At 32.9% G+C, this 22,031-nt stretch overlaps 2 protein-coding genes across 3 annotated transcripts; one reads left to right on the top strand and one right to left on the bottom strand.

The window, feature by feature from the left end:
- Positions 1 to 2,761: 2,761 nt before the first annotated feature.
- On the top strand, positions 2,762 to 4,438 carry BDBG_05014 (delta14-sterol reductase; the record flags this gene model as incomplete). The annotated part of the gene is made up of 3 exons (XM_002625104.2): positions 2,762 to 2,874; positions 2,949 to 3,253; positions 3,327 to 4,438. The coding sequence occupies 3 exons, from the start codon at positions 2,762 to 2,764 to the stop codon at positions 4,436 to 4,438; spliced, it is 1,530 nt and encodes a 509-aa protein (XP_002625150.1).
- A 93-nt stretch (positions 4,439 to 4,531) lies between these two features.
- BDBG_05013 lies at positions 4,532 to 7,021 on the bottom strand. Of its 2 annotated transcripts, none has more exons than XM_031721943.1 (3): positions 6,743 to 7,021; positions 6,401 to 6,443; positions 4,532 to 6,338 (listed from the first exon to the last, which is right to left on the bottom strand). In XM_031721943.1, exons 1-3 carry the CDS (start codon positions 6,882 to 6,884, stop codon positions 4,772 to 4,774), a joined length of 1,752 nt encoding a protein of 583 aa, XP_031578466.1. In that variant the 5' UTR covers positions 6,885 to 7,021; the 3' UTR covers positions 4,532 to 4,771. The 2 variants fall into 2 exon arrangements, with proteins under 2 accessions (XP_031578466.1, XP_031578467.1); XM_031721944.1 differs by having other exon boundaries at positions 4,552 to 6,338; positions 6,401 to 6,478; positions 6,743 to 6,998.
- Positions 7,022 to 22,031: the final 15,010 nt, after the last annotated feature.

The following is a 22,031-nucleotide window of genomic DNA, read 5'->3' as shown; positions in this document are numbered from 1 at the left end:
TGCTGAAAGATGAATTTATCAAGATCTCTCTTCTCATCTTTTACTCTGATGAACTAGGAATTATAATCTTCTATAATGTCAGTGACTATATTATAAGTGAAATTCTTATACAGAAAGAAGTAAATAGATATCTACACTCAGTTACATTCTATAGCAGAAAAATGATAAATACAGAATATAATTACAGCATATATAATCAGAAAATGCTGACTATTATAAAGTCAATCAGATATTAAAGTTACTTCATACAGAGTAATTATTATAAAACAGTTATTTACAGTGATTATAACAATCTTCTTTTCTTTCTAATAATCAAAGTACTCAGCTATTGTCAGATCTGCTGAGTACAGTATCTGAGTAAGTTAGATATTATTATTAAGTATAAGAAAGATTATAAAAACTCAGCAGATATCTCTAGTTAATATTCAGACTACAGATTAAAGTCAGAGAAGCTGATAGAGCTTAATAACAATTTTCATTACTTTCTGAACAGATTACAAGATCATCTTTATCAAGTCAGAATAGCTGCTATATTAATAGCTGCAGATATATATTATAGTGATGACTTCACTTTCAGCCTGCTTCTAGACATTATACATCAGCATCTTTCAGAGAATCTTGAATCTCTTATCTCTCTTACTAATTACAATTATCTAGAGAATTGAGCTATTAAAAATGAACTGCTTTTCTATCAGAATTGTATTATAGTCTCTGAATATCTTCTTACAAAGCAGCTTCTTCTAGAACACTTTTATAATACTTTCATCACTGATTACTCTGATTCTTATTAAATATACAGTCTAATTTAACACTGATTCTATTAGTCTCACATATATTAAGAAATTAATGAATATTATAAGAAATGTGAAATATACAAGTATATAAAATCTATATCACATTATATATACAGTGAGTTAATATCAGTTCTTATCTTAAATACTAACTAATATACAGTTATACTTGACTTTATTACTAATCTTTCTAAATCACTCTGCACAGTAATAGAAGCTATCTTTGATATTATTCTAGTTATTATCTGTAAATAGTTAAAGAGATTATACTATATATCTACAGTTATTAATATTACTTCAGAGATACTTACTTATCTTTTTATTAATAATATAGTTCATCTATATAATATATCTACTATTCTTATCTCAGATAGAGATCATTTATTTATCTCAGAATTTTAACAAACTCTCTTATAAACTTTAAGTATAGATTACAGACTTTCAACAGTATATTATTTACAGACTGATGAATAAATAGAAAGATAGAATTAAGAGTTAGAAATCTATATTTATCTTTATATAGACTATCTTTAAATTAACTGAGTGAATCTTCTAACTCTTACAGAGTTTGTATACAGTAATTCAGTTCATTTAGCACTAGGTATTATACTCTTTTTCATAAATCTAGAATATTATTCATCACTGCTGACTATACTCAACTTCTCAGTCTCAGAACTGAATCACTCAGACACTGAACATTATACAGTACTAATCAGAGAAGCTTAAGAAGAGATCTACTTCTATCTACTATATACTCAAGATTTCATGACTTACTATACTTATAACAATTCTCAAGAATTTAAAGAAGAAGATCTAGTCTTTCTCAATGATAAAAATATAAAAATAAGACATCTTAACAAGAAGTTGAATTATAAGTTTCTAGAACTCTTCATAGTATAAAAATGCATTGATATTCAAGTCTACAAGCTATCACTACTCTTATTATACTGTATACATGATGTTTTCCATGTCTTTCTTCTAGAATCTCACAGAGTCACAGAAATCAATAATAATCATATATTCTCAGAGATTATTCACTCAGAGATAGACAATGTGAATAAAGACTATAACATTGATGAGATTCTAGATATGAAACTTATAAGAGAAAACAAAATCAAGTTTCTCATACATTGACTTGAAAAAGAATCTCAGTTCAATGAGTGAATAAATCTCACTTATCTTATCAATGCTCAACTATACATAGAGATCTTCTATAAGCACTACTCATATCAGCTGCAGCCTTCTTCACTCAGCAACATCATTTTCAGTGTATCAGTCAGAACAATCAATCAAGCAGGCATGCTTCTTCCATTTCAAGTTCAATATCACAGGTCACAACAATACCAACACAGCAACCTAATACAATAACCAGCACTGGACCTAGGGCAGAGCTCATCCTGCTAGCATATAATCCTAATACATAGTAGGGCCGGGAGTCCCTGCTACTGCAACCCCTAGGGCAGGGCATGTCCTGCTAGGAACCCCGGGGCAGGGCTTGTCCCGCTGGCTATGACTAGGGCAGGGCTCATCCTGCTAGCAATGAATCACAAATATTAATGTATCACATATGTATGTATTTTTAACCACAGAAGGAAGGACCCGCGGTGGAGGTGAGGAGGCAGAATATAAGAATCTTAGAGCATAGGGCATGGTCAGGTGACCCACACAAGCCTCGCCACCCCATATCCACCCACTCATCTCTAGCTTAGATAGCTTCTTCTTCTTCTTCTTCTTCTTCTTCAAGATTCAGTTCCAATATGATCTAGTATACTGCTGCTATCCACCCTGGTAAAGTTAGTCTTCATCCTGTAACAAAAAGCCCCTTTTTTCTTATTCTGTCCCCGCACTCTGCTTGATGCTTTCCCAAATGATATAAAGTTCACCAGTCGAGTCAATTGCCACTTTTGCTGTCTGGTCTGCGTTTCCGCGTCTTGCGTTTCTTAAGCAGGCAGTCTCACCAATCCAGTACAATGGGCGCAAAAACCGAAAAGAAAGCTGCAGAAAAGAAGTCTGCTGGAAAGGCAGCACCAGCGCTCTCTCCCTCAGCTGCATTTGAAAAGCATGGATATGAGTTTTTTGGACCGTACGTCCCCGTTTATCATCCCTACTTGTATTAACTGATGTATTGTGCACTGTTTGCTCACCTGCAGTTTCTAGCCCGGGGACGTTTATCCTAATCACCGTCCTTCCGATTCTCATCTACATATTCCCCTTCGTCTGCAACGATATCTCCGGGTGCCCAGCACCATCCCTCCTCAGCCCTTCTACCCTTGTGCTGGGCACCTTAAAACGAGAAGTTGGATGGCCTGAGGATGGCCTGAAGGGCCTGTACGATACCCAGACCACCCTCTATGTCCTTGGTTACTACCTGCTCCTTCTGGTTCTCCAAATTGTGCTGCCAGGGAGAGAGGTCGACGGAGTAGTACTGGCATCTGGAGGAAGACACAAATATAAGTTCAACAGTGAGTAATTTTTCTTTCAGTTGTACCCAGATGGCCTTGATCGCAGTCTAACTTGGAGATTCCTCTACAATAGCCCTTCTTTCCACAATTTTGATCCTGGGAGGATGCGGTGCAGGAAGTTATGTATACGGGGCCGATTTCCCCGTATGGACTTTCATTTGGGACAACTACATTCAAATCATCACCGCAAACATCATTATCTCCGTGGCATTCTCGCTTTTCGTCTACCTTCGAAGCTTCACAGTTCCCGCTCCGGGACAGCCCAACCCAACACACCGCGAACTTGCACCTGGAGGCTGCAGTGGCAATCCAATTTACGATTTCTTCATGGGCCGTGAACTCAACCCGCGAATCACCCTTCCCATCCCCTTCGTGAGCGAAGCGTCAAGAATATTTGACATCAAAGTTTTCTGTGAGATGCGACCTGGTCTTTTGGGGTGGATCATTTTGAATCTAGCCAACATCGCACATCAGTACAAGGTCAACTCTGGTGAGATTACGATATCGATACTACTCGTTACTTTCTTCCAGGCTTTCTATGTGATTGACAGCTTCTTCATGGAACCTGCTATCCTCACAACCATGGACGTGATCATGGATGGGTTCGGATTCATGTTGTCATTTGGCGATTTGGTCTGGGTGCCATTCATTTTCTCGATACAAACAAGATACCTCGCCGTGTACCCTCTGCATGTTGGCCCACAGGGCATTGCAATGGTGTTGGGAGTTCAAGCGGTCGGATATTATGTCTTCCGCAGCACGAACAACCAGAAGAACAGATTCCGCACGAACCCTAATGACCCTCGAGTCAAGCACCTGAAGTATATTGAAACTGCAGCTGGTTCCCGCCTGCTGATATCCGGCTGGTGGGGTTGTGCTCGTCATATCAACTACCTAGGCGATTGGGTGATGTCATGGGCATACTGCCTTCCCACTGGTGTTGCGGGTTATCTCATGCTCGACCACGTGGATCCAGTTACAGGGGCTGTGGAAAAACGCGCAGTCCAGACCCCCGAGGTTCGTGGCTGGGGTATTCCAGTAACGTACTTCTTCATGGTGTATTTCACTATTCTTCTCCTCCACCGGGAAAGAAGAGACGAGGCGAAGTGCAGAAGGAAGTATGGCAAGGATTGGGATAGGTATACTTCCATTGTGAAAAGTAGGATTGTACCAGGGATCTATTAACGCGCCACTGGCCGACGGGTTAAAGACGCTTCTTCCCCCCCGTTTTATTTCGCTTCTTAAAAGTTAAAGGAATTTTTCAATCAGGAGAGCATATGCGGGAAATGTATTCCGGATTTCGGTTCCTCTAACGTTGCCATGCCTTACGTTCCTTGTTTCCCTGATGGTTAGGGTCTACAGGGGTGAAGGTCGCGTTATATCTACAACAATATAATACTACTAATTAATCATTTTGCAAGCAATTCATGTATATAACTGGGCACAAAAAAATTGAAGGAATATTACATATGGCCTGACATACTCTAGTTATGTATAGTCAGTTTATGATATAAAGTGTTACACCCTTTCCACAACCTTCCTTGTGCTGGATTCTTCTAAAAGCTCCAACCCCCAATCTTCATCTCCCCGATTCTCAACCCAATTTCCAAGCACTTCTCTCACATCCGTCGTCACGTTCTTTCTGAGCTTCGAAGGGCCAATGCCCATCTTGATACACTTCCGCTTCATCAACTCATAACTTTGTGCTGTGAGCACGCATTCCTTCATTTTCGCAAAGAGCGAATTGTCGTGAATATGATCCAACGCTCTCCTTGTGGTACTTGTCTGGTTCTCGAATTTGCCAGTCTGGGCTGCAACCCCATCATTCTCACCACAATTGTCAGCAGAGGGCAAAAGTTGGACAATGTCTCTAAGTAAGCCCCACATCTTTGCGCGGGATAGAGCGCTTGCTTTCCGCGGTGTGGACGAGGAGATGCGGTAGCCTTGTTTAACGCCATTTATGAGGGTTTCATTTAGCTTGGTGCCTGTTGCTAGTTTCCCATTTATCGCTGTAGATGATGATGGGGCAGCCGTCCAAACCGCAGAGATATTTCCCGGTTTACTCTTCTTCTTCTCCGCACCATTGTTATCCTTCGGTTTCCCGAACGCCCACTCCTCCTGGACCTGGGCAGTCGGCACGGGCCGAACCTCAAATGGACGGAATGTATATCCCATCCCGCCTAGAGAAGCAGCAGTATCGTCATCGTCAACACCGGGATCATCATCGCTCCATCTCCGACCATTTAACTCCCCAAGTCTCCCAGTCTCACCACTTCCAAACGCCCTCGCACATGCCACGCGACTTATTTCCTCCTCCGGAAGCAGCAGTGCGGTCAAGTACGCATTTGAGCTTGGGAAAATGAGCAGACACGCAGGAAATGTCAAGAGAGACGTCACCTGCTTCACAGCCAACTTGTCAGAGCAGGATTTGCTCAGAGTTGATTCGGCGTCGGCACGAGAAGGCTTGCGGCGCACGGCGCCGAGGATAGAGAAGTGGGCGCGCCCGTTTAGAAGACTCGTCGTGGTGTGTGGAATATTGTTGGCTTGATTGTGTTGGCTACTATTGCCACTGGAGTTTTCGGGATTGTTACTGGCCCCGAGGGGAGGCGTAGCCCATGGTGTCGGGTCTTCCTGGGAGGCCATGCACAGTTCCATGCTGACATCGCCACATGGCGCACATGTTCCGTACATGTAGATTCTCAGGTCCTTGCGAAGCTCGAAGGGTGGCCATGAGTGTTTGGTCTTTGCCAGCTGATTGGTATCTGAAATTCTGGAGAGGGTGTGGGATGCCAGATTAGGCCCTGTTCCCGGTTGGTGCCTCCAATTTATGAATTTTGATGCATGTAACTTTCCGCAGGTTGGCTGCGTCCCCGCTTCATCGTTGTTGTTGGCCTCGTTTGCTTCGATTCTCTCGGATTTAAATTCATGATTCGAATAATCTATCCTGTGTTCAAGCAGGGATTTACATTCTTCAAGGAGCCAGTTGTTGAAAGCCCGAATCGCCAGAATTTCAGCATGGCTATCATGCAGTACCATGCCCCGGCATTGGCTAATCTGTGAAGACGGGAGGCATTTTGCCCCTGTTCTGTTTTCCTAAAGTCAGCGGAATTGGTCCATGCGATAGATAATAAAACATGGGATACATACGCGATAGCTACGCAAGTTAAAATCTCCTCCCGTGTATTTTCTCCTTCAATGTAAAAATTAATTAATCAATCTGAGCCCCTAATATATATTATTCCCAGATTCAATTAACCTAAAAAATCAAGGCGCATCATAGGTTCAAAATGGGAAAATAGCAAGGCATCCCAATGCAACAAGAGGTAATCATGCTCATGGTTTGCAGCTCAAACCATCCGGGCATATAGGAGGGGGGGGAATCATGTAGGTTCTCAGAAAGAAAATGAAATGCACAGAGGAGAAAGTGTATATTTATTTTCCCCCTTCAACTAGAACGAGCAAAATCCATAGATAAACCATCGGGCTTACCAGTGACAAGCACAATGCCGCTCAGGGGCACCCATTCCCTCGATCCATCTGGGTGGATTGTTGGTTTACTGCGTTTTGGCAGGGCATCGAAATGCGAGTGGACAAGCCTTGCTATGCGACTCCCCAATGAAGCGTCGCCCATCAGAATACGGTCGACCTGTCTCACGAGTTATACCAAGATAATGCTCGAAGCCATCAACGAATACACCGTCTTCGCAAATCCATTATCTATCCCCAAAGCGGTTCGAGATTGGAAGAAATCATGCCAAGAAGTTGGTGACTACCATACCGGAAAAACGTAGGCTTATTATATGACCGGGTTATGGTTGTTCCGCCATGCCAGTCGCCGACACCGTCGCTGAACCATAAAACTTAATATAATGGTGGATTAGCTGTGGAATCACCATAAATGAGTTATGAATAGAATAAAATCATCATTGTATTGACAATGTCACTGATTCCTATCTATATAATCACTAATTCTAAAAAATGTCTCATTCACTGAAATTATTCTCTATTGAAAATCTGTTATATTTCTCTATAATTTCTCTCAGATTCTCTGAATTATCTCTATATTATTATCATCATTTCCTGTCATATTCATATCAACATTTATTTCAGAGAACTTATGAATTAGTATTGAAGTTTGTGAAGAGTCAGTGTCAATAATTATTCACTGTTTAAAAGAGAGAATTTTAAGAAAATTGAAAGCTGTGTATTTATTTATCTATATTATTATTAACTTCTGTATAAATTTGAGAATTATTTCACTGATTCTAACTTACTTTTTCACTGAGAATGTTGAGAGTTTCAGTGCTACTTATAGTCAGAGAATCAATCAGAGTCAGAAGATTAAAGAAGAAAGAGAGAAGAGAATTAACAGTAGTAGTTAGACTAGTCACTGAAATCATGAATTTTATATTTGATCTCATTTGATCTGATCTTATACATTTCTTGGCGTGAATCCTGCTGGAACTGACTATCAAAAAAACATGTAAAGTGACTGTATATCAGATCTTAAAATGAAATCATGACTTGAAAAAAATGAGAAAGTGGTTTCATTTGATCTCATTTAGTCTCATTCTTGACATAAAGTTACTATTTTTAGACATTTTAAGGTTTTTTTTAGACTATTTTTAATTTTTTAAAAAGTAACACTTTTTGATAATACTTAAATAAGATTTAAAGTCATTTAAAGTAATAAAAATAATTTAAATTAAGAAGTGAAAATCATAATCTCATTTGAAAAATGTAATAAGAGTAGATAGTAAGTTTCACTGAGACAGTATAGAACTACTATCTAATATTAAAACTATGTAATGAGATCAGTTGAATTGATAATGAGACTATTAAAAAATCTGGTCCTGGTCTCAGACACAGTCACATAGTCAGTCTAGTAGTAGTAGAGATATTAGTGAGAGAGATAAGAAGAGAATTATCACTATTATTAAATTTCTCATCACTGCTACTACTGTCACTGACTATGACTGAATTCTTATCAAGATAATCTGTGAGTCTCTGTCTCTAAACATGCTTTATTATTTCATACATTTTAATAATAATATAACTAGCTTCAGTATTGACATTATTTATTAAATTTACAAGATTCTTCATCATTAATTTTTATTCTTTAATATAACTAATTATTATTCTCAAAAGCTTATGATACACTTCAAGCTTTGTAGTTTTAATATTAAGTTTTATCTTTTTAATCATAATTTTCTTCTTTTCTGTGATAACTTTTTTCTTTTTAATTTCTAATTTCACTCTTTCAATATGTAAGAAATCTCACTTCTCGCGAATTCTTTACCTGTATTTCTACCTCTTATATAATCAATAGAGTTAGCAGCTCTTGACTACATATAACTATATAGACTGAAGTTCATGAATACTATTTATAACTCAGCTTAAATACTATTATATATTTAATTTCTATATTTTATCTTTCTACTGTGAATACTTCTAGTAGTTAATAGTATATATTATATCAAGCTATAAACATCTGAATAATCACCTGTGAGTACTTATTCTTACATTTCAAACTCAGTCAGTTAGCAACTATCTGTTATAACTGAAAGAACTAGAAACTTATATACTTCAATCTCTATGAACTCTACTACAGAGACTCAGAAGTAGTTATCTGAATTATAAATAATCTCTGTAAAAGAAGTTCTAGAGAACTTATTAATTATTTATAAAACATTATTCTCTATATTTGTGACAGAGAAACTCTTCAAACTCATGAATAAATCAATCTTAGTAAAGAACATTCTTGAGCATCTCTTACAGAATCAAGCTATTTTTCTATAAGAAATACTTACTGTCTATAAACACTCTTAAATTAAGTCTCTAGACATAATCTTCAGAGATATCTACAAACTGAAAAGAAACTTTTTTAAGCTATAATCACTTAAGATTACTTACTGAATCACAATCTATAAAAGCTTTTATAAGTTTGTATTTAAAATTGACTTACAAGCTCAGCTGTGTAATATAAAAGATGAAGAAGCTGTTATCTATATAATGACAGATCTCTACTATACTGAAGTCAAGAACTGACTGAATTATCTAGAGAATAATTATAAGAGATCTCACTAATCTGTTCTTAAGATCTATCTAAAGAATAAGTTAGAGAACTTTATAAGTTAGACAGAGAATATCTGAACTGTAATTATTAATATTAGAAAAAGAGATAAGAAATCTGATAAAGACTACTTACAGCACTTTATAAAATTATAATATGAATTGAGATCTGTGAAAACAGAGCTCTGAAATAAGACCTGAATAATAATATTTATAAAGAGACTGAATAAAGATATGTAGAATAAGCTTATTAAGTAAAACTCTAAGTTCTTAACTCTGAAGAAACTAATAACTCTTATTCACTACTTACAGATCACTGTAAGAGTCACAGATCTGTAGAGAGTGAATCATTAATTAGTCTCACAAGAGTCAGAATAACAGAGAACAGATTTATCAGAAAAAGATAATAAGATATAGAGAGATTTGTATCTAACTACTAAGCAGAGAGAGAGAGCTTTATAAGCTTCTATAAATAAAGTATATAATAGAGAGATTAAGAAAAAGAATCTCTACTTTATCTATTCTAAATCAGAATATCTCTGTGCAAACTATTCAGATAAATTAAAATAGAAATTTAAGAAGTCATGAACAGAGTTAGTAACAGTCTTCTTAAGAGTCTTGAAGCTAATACCTGAATCTGTTACTCTCTCAATGAAAATACTTACTTATAAGAAGAGATTATACTGCAGTACTGCTATCTTACAAGTATAAGAAATATTAATAAACTCAGAATCTCAGGTCACTATAGTGTCTCTAAAACTTACAGAGTGAATAAGCTAAGTGATAAAAACTAAGAATCTGCTCTTATAATAAGCAGAGTATAAGAACTCAGACCTGAGAACTGAGAGACTTATAAGAGTTATTTTTGAATTATAAGATCTCTTCAGAATCTGAAGAAGATTTACAGAAACTGTGATTATTACAGATATCACAGATAATATATATTTAAGACTTATATAACTTTAAAGACATAATCTGCACATAGCTATCTATGAGTCAGATTTATACTTCTAATTAGTGTTAACAGACTTACTTATAGAAATAGAATCAGTTAATACTATAGAGTTGATTAGAGAAGACAAGCTTATTTATATAATAACTTTATAAATATCTGAGAACTTCACAGTTATAAAAACTGAGCTTCAGATATCAGAGAAATACTGAGATCTTACAGAGATATTCAGCTCAGTAAAGACAGCTAAGCTTTCTTCTCACTGTGAGAAGAATCTGATAATAGATTTAATAGAAGAGTAGAAACTCTTTTAAGAATCAATCTATAAACTCTCTTACTATGAGACAGAGATCTTACAGATCTATATAAAGAAGAATCTGAAGAATAACTTTATCTGATCTTCACAGATCTCTGCAGAAGTCTCTGTGATATTTATAAAGAGAAAGAATAAAGATCTTAGATTATATATAGACTACTGCAATTTGAACTCTAAGATAATAAAGAGTCACTACTCTCTATCTCTGATTAAGAATGTAATTAATCATCTCACAGAAGCTATTATATTCATATAACTGAATGTAATTAATATATATACACAGCTGTAAATACAGTCTAAGAATGAATAAAAGACTGTCTTTAGAACTGTACTGAGATTGTTTGAATATCTAGTGATATCTTTTAATTTGACTAATACTTCTGTGATATTTCAGTCTTTTATTAATAAAACACTTCATGTATATCTGAATATCTTTATAATAATATATCTGAATAATATGATAATGTACTCTATGAAGAAGAAAGAACATACTGAGTATATATAAAGTATATTAAAGATCTTAGATGAGACAGAACTGTATATTAAGCTTACAAAGTATAACTTCAGTATCTATCAGATTAATTTCCTAGAATATATAATTATTATAAATAATATTCAGATAAAATCTTCACAGATTGAGACTATTCTATTATAATTAGAGTTAACTAGTATTTATAAGATTCAGATCTTTCTGAGCTTTATAAATTTCTATAGACAGTTTATCTTTGTATTTATAAGAATCTTCTTAACTCTTACAGACATGCTGAAGAGTGAAAATAAGAAGAAGTTATCTTATAAACAGAGAATGAAAAGATTGTTAAGAAGAAAGAGCTGTGAGAACTTTCTTATCTCAGAAGCTCATAAGATCTTTATAAGATTAAAATAGATATTTATAGATATAGTGATACTGTTTCACTTTAATCTCTTATTCTTAATCAGATTAGAGATAAATGTCTTCTTCTTTATAATTTCAGAAATAGTCTTATAACTACAGTTAAATAAGAACTGAGTTTCAGTGATCTTTTTCTTATAAAAGATACAATCTGCAGAGATCAACTATAGTATTCATAATTAGAAGCTTCTTATAATAGTGAAATTCTTCTATCACTGATATTACTACTTTAAGAGTCTTGTAACAGTGATTACTATTAGAACTGATTATAACAGCTTATAATAGTTTACTTTAATTGAGAAACTCTTGCAGTGACAGATTCACTGAGCTCAGAGACTGAGTAAGTTCTGATTCAAGATAGAATATATTAAGAGAACTAAGAATTCAGTGAATGAACTCTCTTATAGATCAGACTATATTAAGAAGATCAGAGTGATAGATATAGAGAGAGTAGAGAAGGCAGAAAAGCTTCATGAAATACTCAGACTAAGTGTTATAAAGAGATTAACTGAAGAGTCTCTTAATTCTTTATAAGAGAAGAGAGAGAAGAGAGAGAAGAAGTCTGTATAACTACTTTCTATCATACTGAGAGTTAACACTTTGAGAATCTTTATAAGAATTCTTGAAGAGAGTATCTATAATCTGAAGAGTTTGCAGACTTTGAGAAGCACTGTAAATAATCTGATGTAAGAAAAAACAGAGTATAAGTCTTTGTAAAATCTTCTATTCAAATTGTCTGAACTGCAACTAAAGAATAAATATACTCAGTATATTCAGAAACTGCTCACAGCAGGGATTAATTCTGCAGAAATAAAGAATTAAAGAGACTTAAATAATCTCTTATAAATGAAGAGCTGAATTTATATACTTATAAATAAGTTTCTATATATAGAACTTATTAAAAGGTATCATGACTCTTCTCTAGTAAGTTATTTTATAGATACTAGAACTCATGAGTTACTCATAAGAAAATACTTCTGACTGAAGATACAAGAACTTGTGAAGAAGATAGTGAATTCTTATACTATTTATCAGAGTTTATAGATAGTGTAGTTCAGATTATATAAAGAACTTACTTCTCTACTCATTCTGTGAGAATCTTGAGAACAGCTAGAAATGAATACTCTTATAAGTCTCTCTGAAAGTAAGAATATATATAATGCCTGCTTTGACAGTGTGCTGATAATAGTAGATTACTTTATTAAGATAACACACTTTATATTCATCTGTAAGAACTTAAAGTCAAAGAATTTGACTTATATCTTTATCTGTGATATGATTCAGTTGTATGAGTTATCTATAAACATTGTCTTAGATAGAGAATTAATCTTCATAGAGAAGTTCTGATCTGATCTGATAACTATACTGAAGATCTTATAAGATCTAAGCACTGCTTTTCATTAACAGACAGATAATCAGATAGAATATCTGATAAGTATATTGAAATAGTATCTGCAGTGCTTTGTCAATTATAATCAGAATAACTGAGTGTATTAATTATCACTCACAGAGTTTATATATAATAACTCAAAGTATATTAGCACAGATAAAACCCTCTTTGAAATACTCACTGAGACTCACTTATAAATAATCTTGATAAACTCACAAGAGTATACTATAGAGTGTGATGATACTCATGAACAAACTAAGAGAATTCAGAATATTCAGAAGAAAGCTCATGAATTCTTGAGAAAGACTTAAGAGTATTAGAAGAGATACTATGACTTTACCTAGATTCAATGAAAAAGAACTATATCTAACTCTTTTAAATAGAGAGATTAAACCCAGTTTAAATGTCAAATGATTAGAAGTATGATTAAACTTCAAGTTGAATTTTAAATATCATATTCAACAAAGAACTGTCAAGGCAGAAAGACTATTGAACAACATTATCAAACTATTAAATACAGAGAGAGGTCTATCCTTCCAGACTATGAGACAGTTATATATAGCCTGTATTACCTCAGTAGCTGATTATGAAGTTTAAGTTTGATGAAATAATCAAGGAAATTTCACTGAACTCTTTCAAAGTCTGTAAAACAGAGCTTTGAGAAGAATTCTGAGAGCATTCAAATCATCTTCTATTAAAGTAATGGAAATTGAAGCTTCAATTCTCTCTTCTGCTATTAGATTTGAAAAGACCTGTATGAACTATACTCTGAGAGTTATAAAGATGAGCTCAAATCATATAATCAGAGAAAGAGTCTCTTCTTCATTTTCATCAATTATCTCTGAAAATGAACTGAATTGAAATAGATTTCTTGATTGAAATGAAAATAATTCTTCAAAGAAAATGCCTTCTCAACTATACAGACTATGCTCACTGATTAAAAATCAATTTTCTTCTTTAAATGTTGAAAAAGTTGATCATGAGAAGTTATCTCTCTGAAGAGAAAAGCTTGAATCTCTTATAGACTTACAAATAAGTGAACTATCTAAAGAGAAAGAATATGAACAGCATTTGAATAGAATTTCTACAATCAATATAAAAGACTCTATTCTGATTTATTCAGATGACTTAAAAAACAAGAATTTGAATAGATTAGGTGCAGGCATTGCTTATACTGAAGATAATATTAATTTTATCTCAGATTTCTGAAATTTAGGCTGTGAATCTGAAGTCTTTGATGCTGAACTATTTGCAATAGTGAAAGCTTTCAAACTTATTAAAATAAAATCTCATAAAAGAGAAAATAGTTTGAAAGAGATATGAATATTCTCTGATAGTCAAGCTGCTTTAAAAAGACTTAAAAATAGTCAGATTCATAATGATCAAATGAATCTTGAACTGATCTTAAACTCTGTTTTAAAAATTCAAAAGAGAAGAATATCAAAGCTGATAATTCATCTGCACTGAGTTCCTGCTCATATAAATATTCATGACAATGAATTGGCTGATTCAGCTGTAAAAAAAGGTTCAGAACTAAGCAGATCTATTCAAAAAATTGTGTTCTGATCTTTTATAAAGAGAAAAATAAAAGAATCTTATCTAGACAAGTGAAATGAAAGCTGGCAGAAATAAAAGAAGAGTATATATTATTCAAGATTTGAAACAAAACTCAAGTGAAAATCTTGTTTAATTAAATGTAAAAAGAAAATATTCTTATCTATAATACAGCTGAAACTAGAACATGACTATTTCAAATCTTATATGCAAAGATTTGATGATAGATTTGATTCAATAGAATGCTCATTCTGCAATGCAAATGAGAATTCTGAGCATATTATAATGCACTGTGTATTATACAATAGTCTCAGAGTCAGATTGAAAGAGAAGTATGATCTAAATCAATTAAATATGAGATTCTTATTCTCAACTGAGACAGGAATTAAATACTTAATAGACTTTCTATCAGAAACTCAAGCAGCTATAAGAAAATGACTGAATTCAGAAATATCTGAATATGAAGAGAAGGAAATTGATCAGATATAGTCTGTTAAAACAGCTATATACTATCTTTTGATAATTTGTTTCATTACAGTCTCTCTCTATTTTACTTTACTTTTTCCTTTCTATTTTTTTCTATCTATCTATTTAATGTGTCTATCTTTAAGACTGTGTTCTCTTTTCTTTTGTCATGATATTGTTAAATGATTTCAAAGTATCAGAAGATGTTAAAACACTGCAATTTATAAACAGTTTTTATATTCTGAGTTGAAATTTTCTGATTTTACATATCTGAAATTGATGAATGTATAATAGTTAACTTTATAGATATAGGAAAAACCCTGAGAACTTTTAGTTCTCAGGTAGATGTCATAGTCTCTGACTGCATACATCTATAATTAAAGAATAGTAATAATAATAATACTATGACTTTAAGTATATTATTGTAAGAAATCTCACTTCTTACAAATTCTTTACCTCTATTTCTATCTCTTATATAATCAATAGAGTTAGCAGCTCTTGACTACACATAACTATATAGACTGAAGTTTGTGAATACTATTTATAACTCAGCTTAAATGCTATTATACATTTGATCTCTATATTTATCTTTCTACTGTGAATACTTCTAGTAATTAACAGTACATATCATGTCAAGCTGTAAATATCTGAATAATTGCCTGTAAGCACTTATTCTTACATTTCAAGCTCAGTCAGTCAGCAACTGCCTGTTATAACTGAAAGAACTAGAAACTTATATACTTCAATCTCTATAAACTCTACTGCAGACACTCAGAAGCAGCTATCTAAATCATGAATAATCTCTATAAAAGAAGTCTCAGAGAACTTATTAATTACTCACAGAACATTATTCTCTATATCTATGATAAAGAAACTCTCTGAACTCATAAACAAATCAATTTTAGTGAAGAACATTCTTGAGTATCTCTTACAGAATCAAGCTATTTTTCTCTGGCCCGGTGGCGTAGTGGTTAACTACGCTACCATGGAGCCTCAATTAGCGGCCTTCCCCCCGGGGAATGAATGCCAAGAGGGGGCAGGTTCGAACCCTGCAAGGGCCATCTTAACCACAGCTTTCACTGTTAAGTCATAAAACAGTACTGAGGGCCTCTGGGTGCACTATAGTGAATCATTATCAAGCTTAAGATGTTTATTCCAGAGGTTCCCGGGCACTAATTCTCACTGATCTTAGAATTAACAGCCCCTCAGATGCTTCAAGTTAGATCAGTACTAGAGTAATTGAGATCTAGAGTGTCTGCAGGATAGCAAATCATTATCAAGCTTAACTGGCCAGGTCTCATCCCCCTCACTCTAGGCACTCACTTCCAGGGAATGAGATTTAAAAACTATCTGATTAGGACACCCTGGGCCTAGCAAGGACCTAGATGAGACGAGGCCTAGACACCCTTAATAGGTGGTTAGTATAAGCAAGATCATGACAGTCAATTGATAGGCTGGAATGCTGAGATTGATAGCTGAAAGATTAGAGACTTAACTAGAATTAAGTAGCTCTGATATTATTCTTAGTGAGAATCTCACTTATGAATAAGCTAGTTACAGAAGCTAGCTGGGCAGCAGCTCTTTAGAGAGAATGATAATCCCTGAAGTGAGCTCAAGAGAACAGAGACAGCAGTCAGTTATATAGAGTGTTAAAATATGTATATAGCTTAAGATATAAACTGCAGAGATCTTGTTCTATAGCTCTCTTTACTGTACTTGTTTTCTTCTATTCTTTTCTCTATCTATTTAATATATCTATCTTTAAGACTATGTTCTCTTTTCTTTTGTCATAATATTTTCAAATGATTTCAAACTATCAGAAGATGTTGAAATACTGTAATTTATAAACAGTTTTTGTATTCTGAGCTGGAATTTTCTGATTTTACATATTTGAAATTGATAAATGTATAATAGTTGACTCTATAGATATAGGAAAAACTCTGAGAACTAAAGACTCTCAGATAAATGTTATAGTCTCTGACTGCATACATCTATAATTGAAGAATAATAATAATAATAAGCTATTTTTCTATAAGAAATGCTTACTGTCTGTAAACACTTTTAAACTGAGTCTCTAGACATGATCTTCAGAGATATCTGTGAACTGAAAAGAAACTTTCTTAAGTTATAATTACTTAAGATTACTTACTGAATCACAATCTATAAAAGCTTTTATAAGTTTGTATTTAAAATTGACTTACAAGTCTGACTGTGTGATATAAAAGATAAAGAAGCTGTTATCTACACAATGACAGATCTCTACTACACTGAAGTCAAGAACTAACTGAATTATCTAGAGAATGATTACAAGAGATTCTGCTGATCTGTTCTTAAGACCTATCTAAAGAATAAGTTGAGAGACTCTGTAAGCTAAACAGAGAATATCTGAGCTATAATTATTAATATTAGAAAAAGAGATGAGAAATCTGATGAAGACTACTTACAGTACTTCATGAAATTATAATATGAATTGAGATCTGTGAAAACAGAGCTCTGAAACAAGACCTGAATAATAATATTTATAAAGAGACTGAATAAAGATATGTAGAATAAGCTTATTAAATAAGACTCTAAGTTCTTAACTCTGAAGAAACTGATGACTCTTATTCACTGCTTATAAATTACTGTGAGAGTTACAGATCTGTAGAGAGTGAATCATTAACTAGTCTTATAAGAGCTAGAATAACAGAGAACAGATTTGTTAGAAAAAGATAATAAGATACAGAGAGATTTATATCTGACTGCTGAGTAGAGAGAGAGAGCTTCATAAGTTTCTATAAACAGAGTGTATAATAGAGAGATTAAGAAAAAGAATCTCTGCTTTATCTATTCTAAATCAGAACATCTTTACATAAACTGTTCAGATAAATTAAAATAGAAATTTAAGAAGTTATAAACAGAGTCAGTAACAGTCTTCTTAAGAGTCTTGAAGCTGATATCTGAATCTGTTACTTCTCTGATGAAAATGCTTACTTATGAGAAGAGACTGTGTCACAGTACTGTTATCTTACAAGTATGAAAAGTATTAATGAACTCAGAATCTCAGATCACTGTAGTATTTCTAAAGCTCACAGAGTGAATAAGCTGAATAATGAAAACTGAGAATCTACTCTTATAATAAGCAGAATGTGAGAACTCAGATCTGAGAGCTGAGAGACTTATAAGAGTCATCTTTGAATTACAAGATTTCTTCAGAATCTGAAGAAGATTTGTAAAAACTGTGATTATTATAAATATCACAGATGACATGTACTTAAGACTTGTATAACTTCAAAGATATAATTCATACATAGCTGTTCATGAGTCAGATTTATACTTCTGATCAGTATTGACAGATTTACTCATAGAGATAGAATCAGTTAATATTACAGAGTTAATTAGAGAAGACAAGCTTATCTATATAATAACTTTATAAATGTCTGAGAACTTCATGATTATGAAAACTGAGCTTCAGATACTAGAGAAATACTGAGATCTTGCAGAGATATTCAGCTTAGTAAAGACAGCTGAGCTTTCTTCTCACTATGAGAAGAATCTGATAATAGATTTAATAGAAGAATAGAAACTCTTCTGAAAATTAATCTATAAGCTCTTTTATTATGAGACAGAGATCTTACAGACCTATATAAAGAAGAATCTGAAGAATAACTTTATTCAATCTTTACAGATCTTCACAGAAGTCTCTGTAATATTTATAAAGAAGAAGAATAAAGATCTCAGATTGTATATAGACTATTATAATCTGAACTTTAAGATAATAAAGAGTTGCTATTCTCTGTCTCTAATTGAGAATGTAATTAACTGTCTTACAGAAGCTGTTATATTCATATAACTGAATGTAATCAATGTATATACATAACTGTGAATACAGTCTGAGAATGAATGAAAGACTGTCTTTAGAACTGCACTGAGATTGTTTAAATATCTAATAATGTCTTTTGATTTGACTAATATCTCTGCAGTATTTCAGTCTTTTATTAATAAAATACTTCATATATATCTGAATACCTTTATAATAATATATCTGAATGATGTGATGATGTACTCTGTGAAGAAGAAAGAACACACTGAGTATGTATAAAGTGTGTTGAAGATCTTAGATGAGATAGAACTGTATATTAAGCTTATAAAGTGCAACTTCAGTATCTGTCAGATTAATTTCCTAGAATATATAATTACTGTAGATGATATTCAGATAGAATCTTCATAAGTTAAGACTATTCTATTATAATCAGAGTTAACTAGTATTTATGAGATTCAGATCTTTCTGAGCTTTGTGAATTTCTATAGATAATTTATCTTTGTATTTATAAGAATCTTCTTGACTCTTACAGACATGCTAAAGAATGAAAATAAGAAGAAGTCATTTCATAAATAGAGAATGAAAAGATTGTTAAAAAGAGAGAACTGTAAGAACTTTCTTATCTCAGAATCTTACAGAGTCTTTATAAGATTAAAACAGATATTCATAGATACAGTGATACTGTTTCACTTTGATTTCTTACTCTTAATTAGATTGAAGACAGATATCTTCTTCTTTACAATTTCAGAAATAGTCTTATAACTACAGTTAAATGAGAACTGAGTTTCAGTAATCTTTTTCTTATGAAAGATGTAACCTGTGAAGATTAACTATAATATTTATAATCAGAAGTTTCTTATAATAGTGAAATTCTTCTGTCACTGATATCACTACTTTGAGAGTCTTATAACAGTGATTACTGTTAGAACTGATCATGATAGCTTATAATAGTTTACTTCAATTAAGAAACTCTTGTAATAACAGGTTTACTGAGCTCAGAGACTGAGTGAGTTCTGATTCAAGATAGAATATATTAAGAGAACTAAGAACTCAGTAGACAGACTCTCTTACAGATCAGACTGTATTAAGAAGATCAGAATAACAGATATAGAGAGACTAGAGAAGACAGAAAAGCTTTACAGAATACTCAGACTGAGTGTTATAAAGAGATTGACTGAAGAGTCTCTTAATCTCTTATAAGAGAAGAGAAGAAAGAGAGAGAAAAAGCCTGTATAACTACTTTCTATAACACTGAGAGTTAACACTCTGAGAATCTCTGTGAGAATTCTTGAAGAGAGTATCTATAATCTAAAGAATTTATAAGCTTTGAGAAGTACTATGAAAGATCTGATGTAAGAAGAAACAGAGTATAAGTCTTTATAAGATCTTCTATTCAGATTATCTGAACTGCAACTGAAGAATGAATATACTTAATATATTCAGAAACTGCTTACAGCAGAGATCAACTCTGCAGAAATAAAGAATTAAAGAGACTTAAATAATCTCTTGTGAAGAGAGAACTGAATTTATATACCTGTAAATGAGTTTCTATACATAGAACTTATTAAAAGATATTATAACTCTTCTCTCTAGTGAGTTATTTTATAGATACTAGAACTTATAAGTTACTTATAAGAAAATACTTCTAACTGAAGATATAAGAACTTATAAAGAAGATAGTGAATTCTTATACTATTTATCAGAGTTTATAAATAATATGATTCAGACTATATAAAGAACTTACTTCTCTACTCATTCTGCAGAAACCTTGAAAACAGCTAGAAATGAATATTCTTATAAATCTCTCTAAAAGTAAGAACATATATAATATCTGCTTTGACAGTGTGCTGATAATAGTGAATCACTTTATCAAGATAACATACTTTATACTCACTCATAAGAACTTAAAGTCAAAGAATTTAACTCATATCTTTATTCACAATGTGATTCAGTTACATGAGTTGTCTGTAAACATTGTCTCAGATAGAGAATTAATCTTTGTAGAAGAGTTCTGATCTGATCTAATAACTATACTGAAGATCTTATAAGATCTAAGCATGACTTTTTATTAATAGACAGATGATCAGATAGAATATCTGATAAGTATATTAAAATAGTATCTGTAATACTTTGTTAATTACAATTAGAATGACTGAGTGTATTGATTATCACTCACAGAGTTCATATACAATAACTCAAAGCATGTCAGTATAGATAAAACTCTCTTTGAGATGCTCACTGAAACTCACTCATAGATAATCTTGATAAATCTGCAAGAGTATACTATAGAGTGTGATGATGTCTGTGAACAGACTGAGAGAATTCAGAATATTCAGAAGAAAGTCTGTGAATTCTTGAGAAAGACTCAAGAGTATTAGAAGAGATACTATGACTTCAAGTATATTATAAAAAGTTTTAAGAAAGATAATAAAGTCTGACTAAGTCTAGAAAATATTATCACACAGAGATCTAGTAAGAAGCTGAATCTCTTATAAACAGAGTTTTATAAGATTGTGAAGAAAGTTAGCTTATAGTTCTATAGATTAAAACTGTTATCTAAGTTGTAGATATATAATGTTTTTCATATCTCTTTGCTCTGTGAATATAAGAAATTCTTAGAAGAGAATTCTGTGACTCATCACTCTGTTTATAAAGTACTAGAGAGTGAAAGAGAATATCAGATCAAAGAGATTATTAACTCAGAAAAGTGAGATTATAAGCTCTGATTCAAGGTTCAGTGACAAGAATATTCTGATAAGATGAATAAGTTCACTTGAGAATTATCTGAGTAGATAAGATATCTGCAGAAGCTGAGACATGACTTTCATACTGTGAATTCTGATAAGCTAGAATAATGTGATCTTCACTAAGAATCTGATTGTAATAAAGATATTAACACTGTTATTTATAAACTCTAGTTTATAAGATGATAAGTTTCTACTGAGATGAACAGTCTGCAGTGTATACAAAGAAAAGAAGAAATTATACTCTTATTAAAGTTAAAAAATAAAGAAAATAAAAACAGAGCTGTGAACACAATTTAGAGATTAATAAAGAAAAAATAAAGAAAAATCACACTTACATTTTTAACACTTATAATACTTAACTTCTCTGTGACTATCAATTCTTCTCTTTAAAAAAGCAGAAAGTATCATGTCTGCAGTACAGATAATTATTGTATTTGATATAAAGATTATCAGAAATGCACAGACTTCAGAGAAGTCAGATATCAGAGTGTATGCAGTTGTAACAGAGTCTTAAGAGCTGACTATCTGTGTATGTGATTAGATATCTCTTACAAAGCTATATCTGCTTTCTCAGTTGTGCTGAAGTAT

This window comes from Blastomyces gilchristii, assembly GCF_000003855.2.
Source record: "Blastomyces gilchristii SLH14081 genomic scaffold supercont1.8, whole genome shotgun sequence".
NCBI lineage: Eukaryota > Fungi > Ascomycota > Eurotiomycetes > Onygenales > Ajellomycetaceae > Blastomyces > Blastomyces gilchristii.
Note: the sequence above shows the minus strand (reverse complement) of the source record. Positions and strands in the feature narration are given on the sequence as shown.

Excerpts from the sequence above, each read along its gene's own strand:
- BDBG_05013 (XM_031721943.1), bottom strand. The coding sequence starts at position 6,884 with ATGGGCGACGCTTCATTGGGGAGTCGCATAGCAAGGCTTGTCCACTCG. Across the intron at positions 6,444-6,742 it reads CGGCATTGTGCTTGTCACTG|GAGAAAATACACGGGAGGAG; the intron begins GTAAGCCCGATG and ends TTTACATTGAAG. Across the intron at positions 6,339-6,400 it reads TTAACTTGCGTAGCTATCGC|AACAGGGGCAAAATGCCTCC; the intron begins GTATGTATCCCA and ends TTAGGAAAACAG.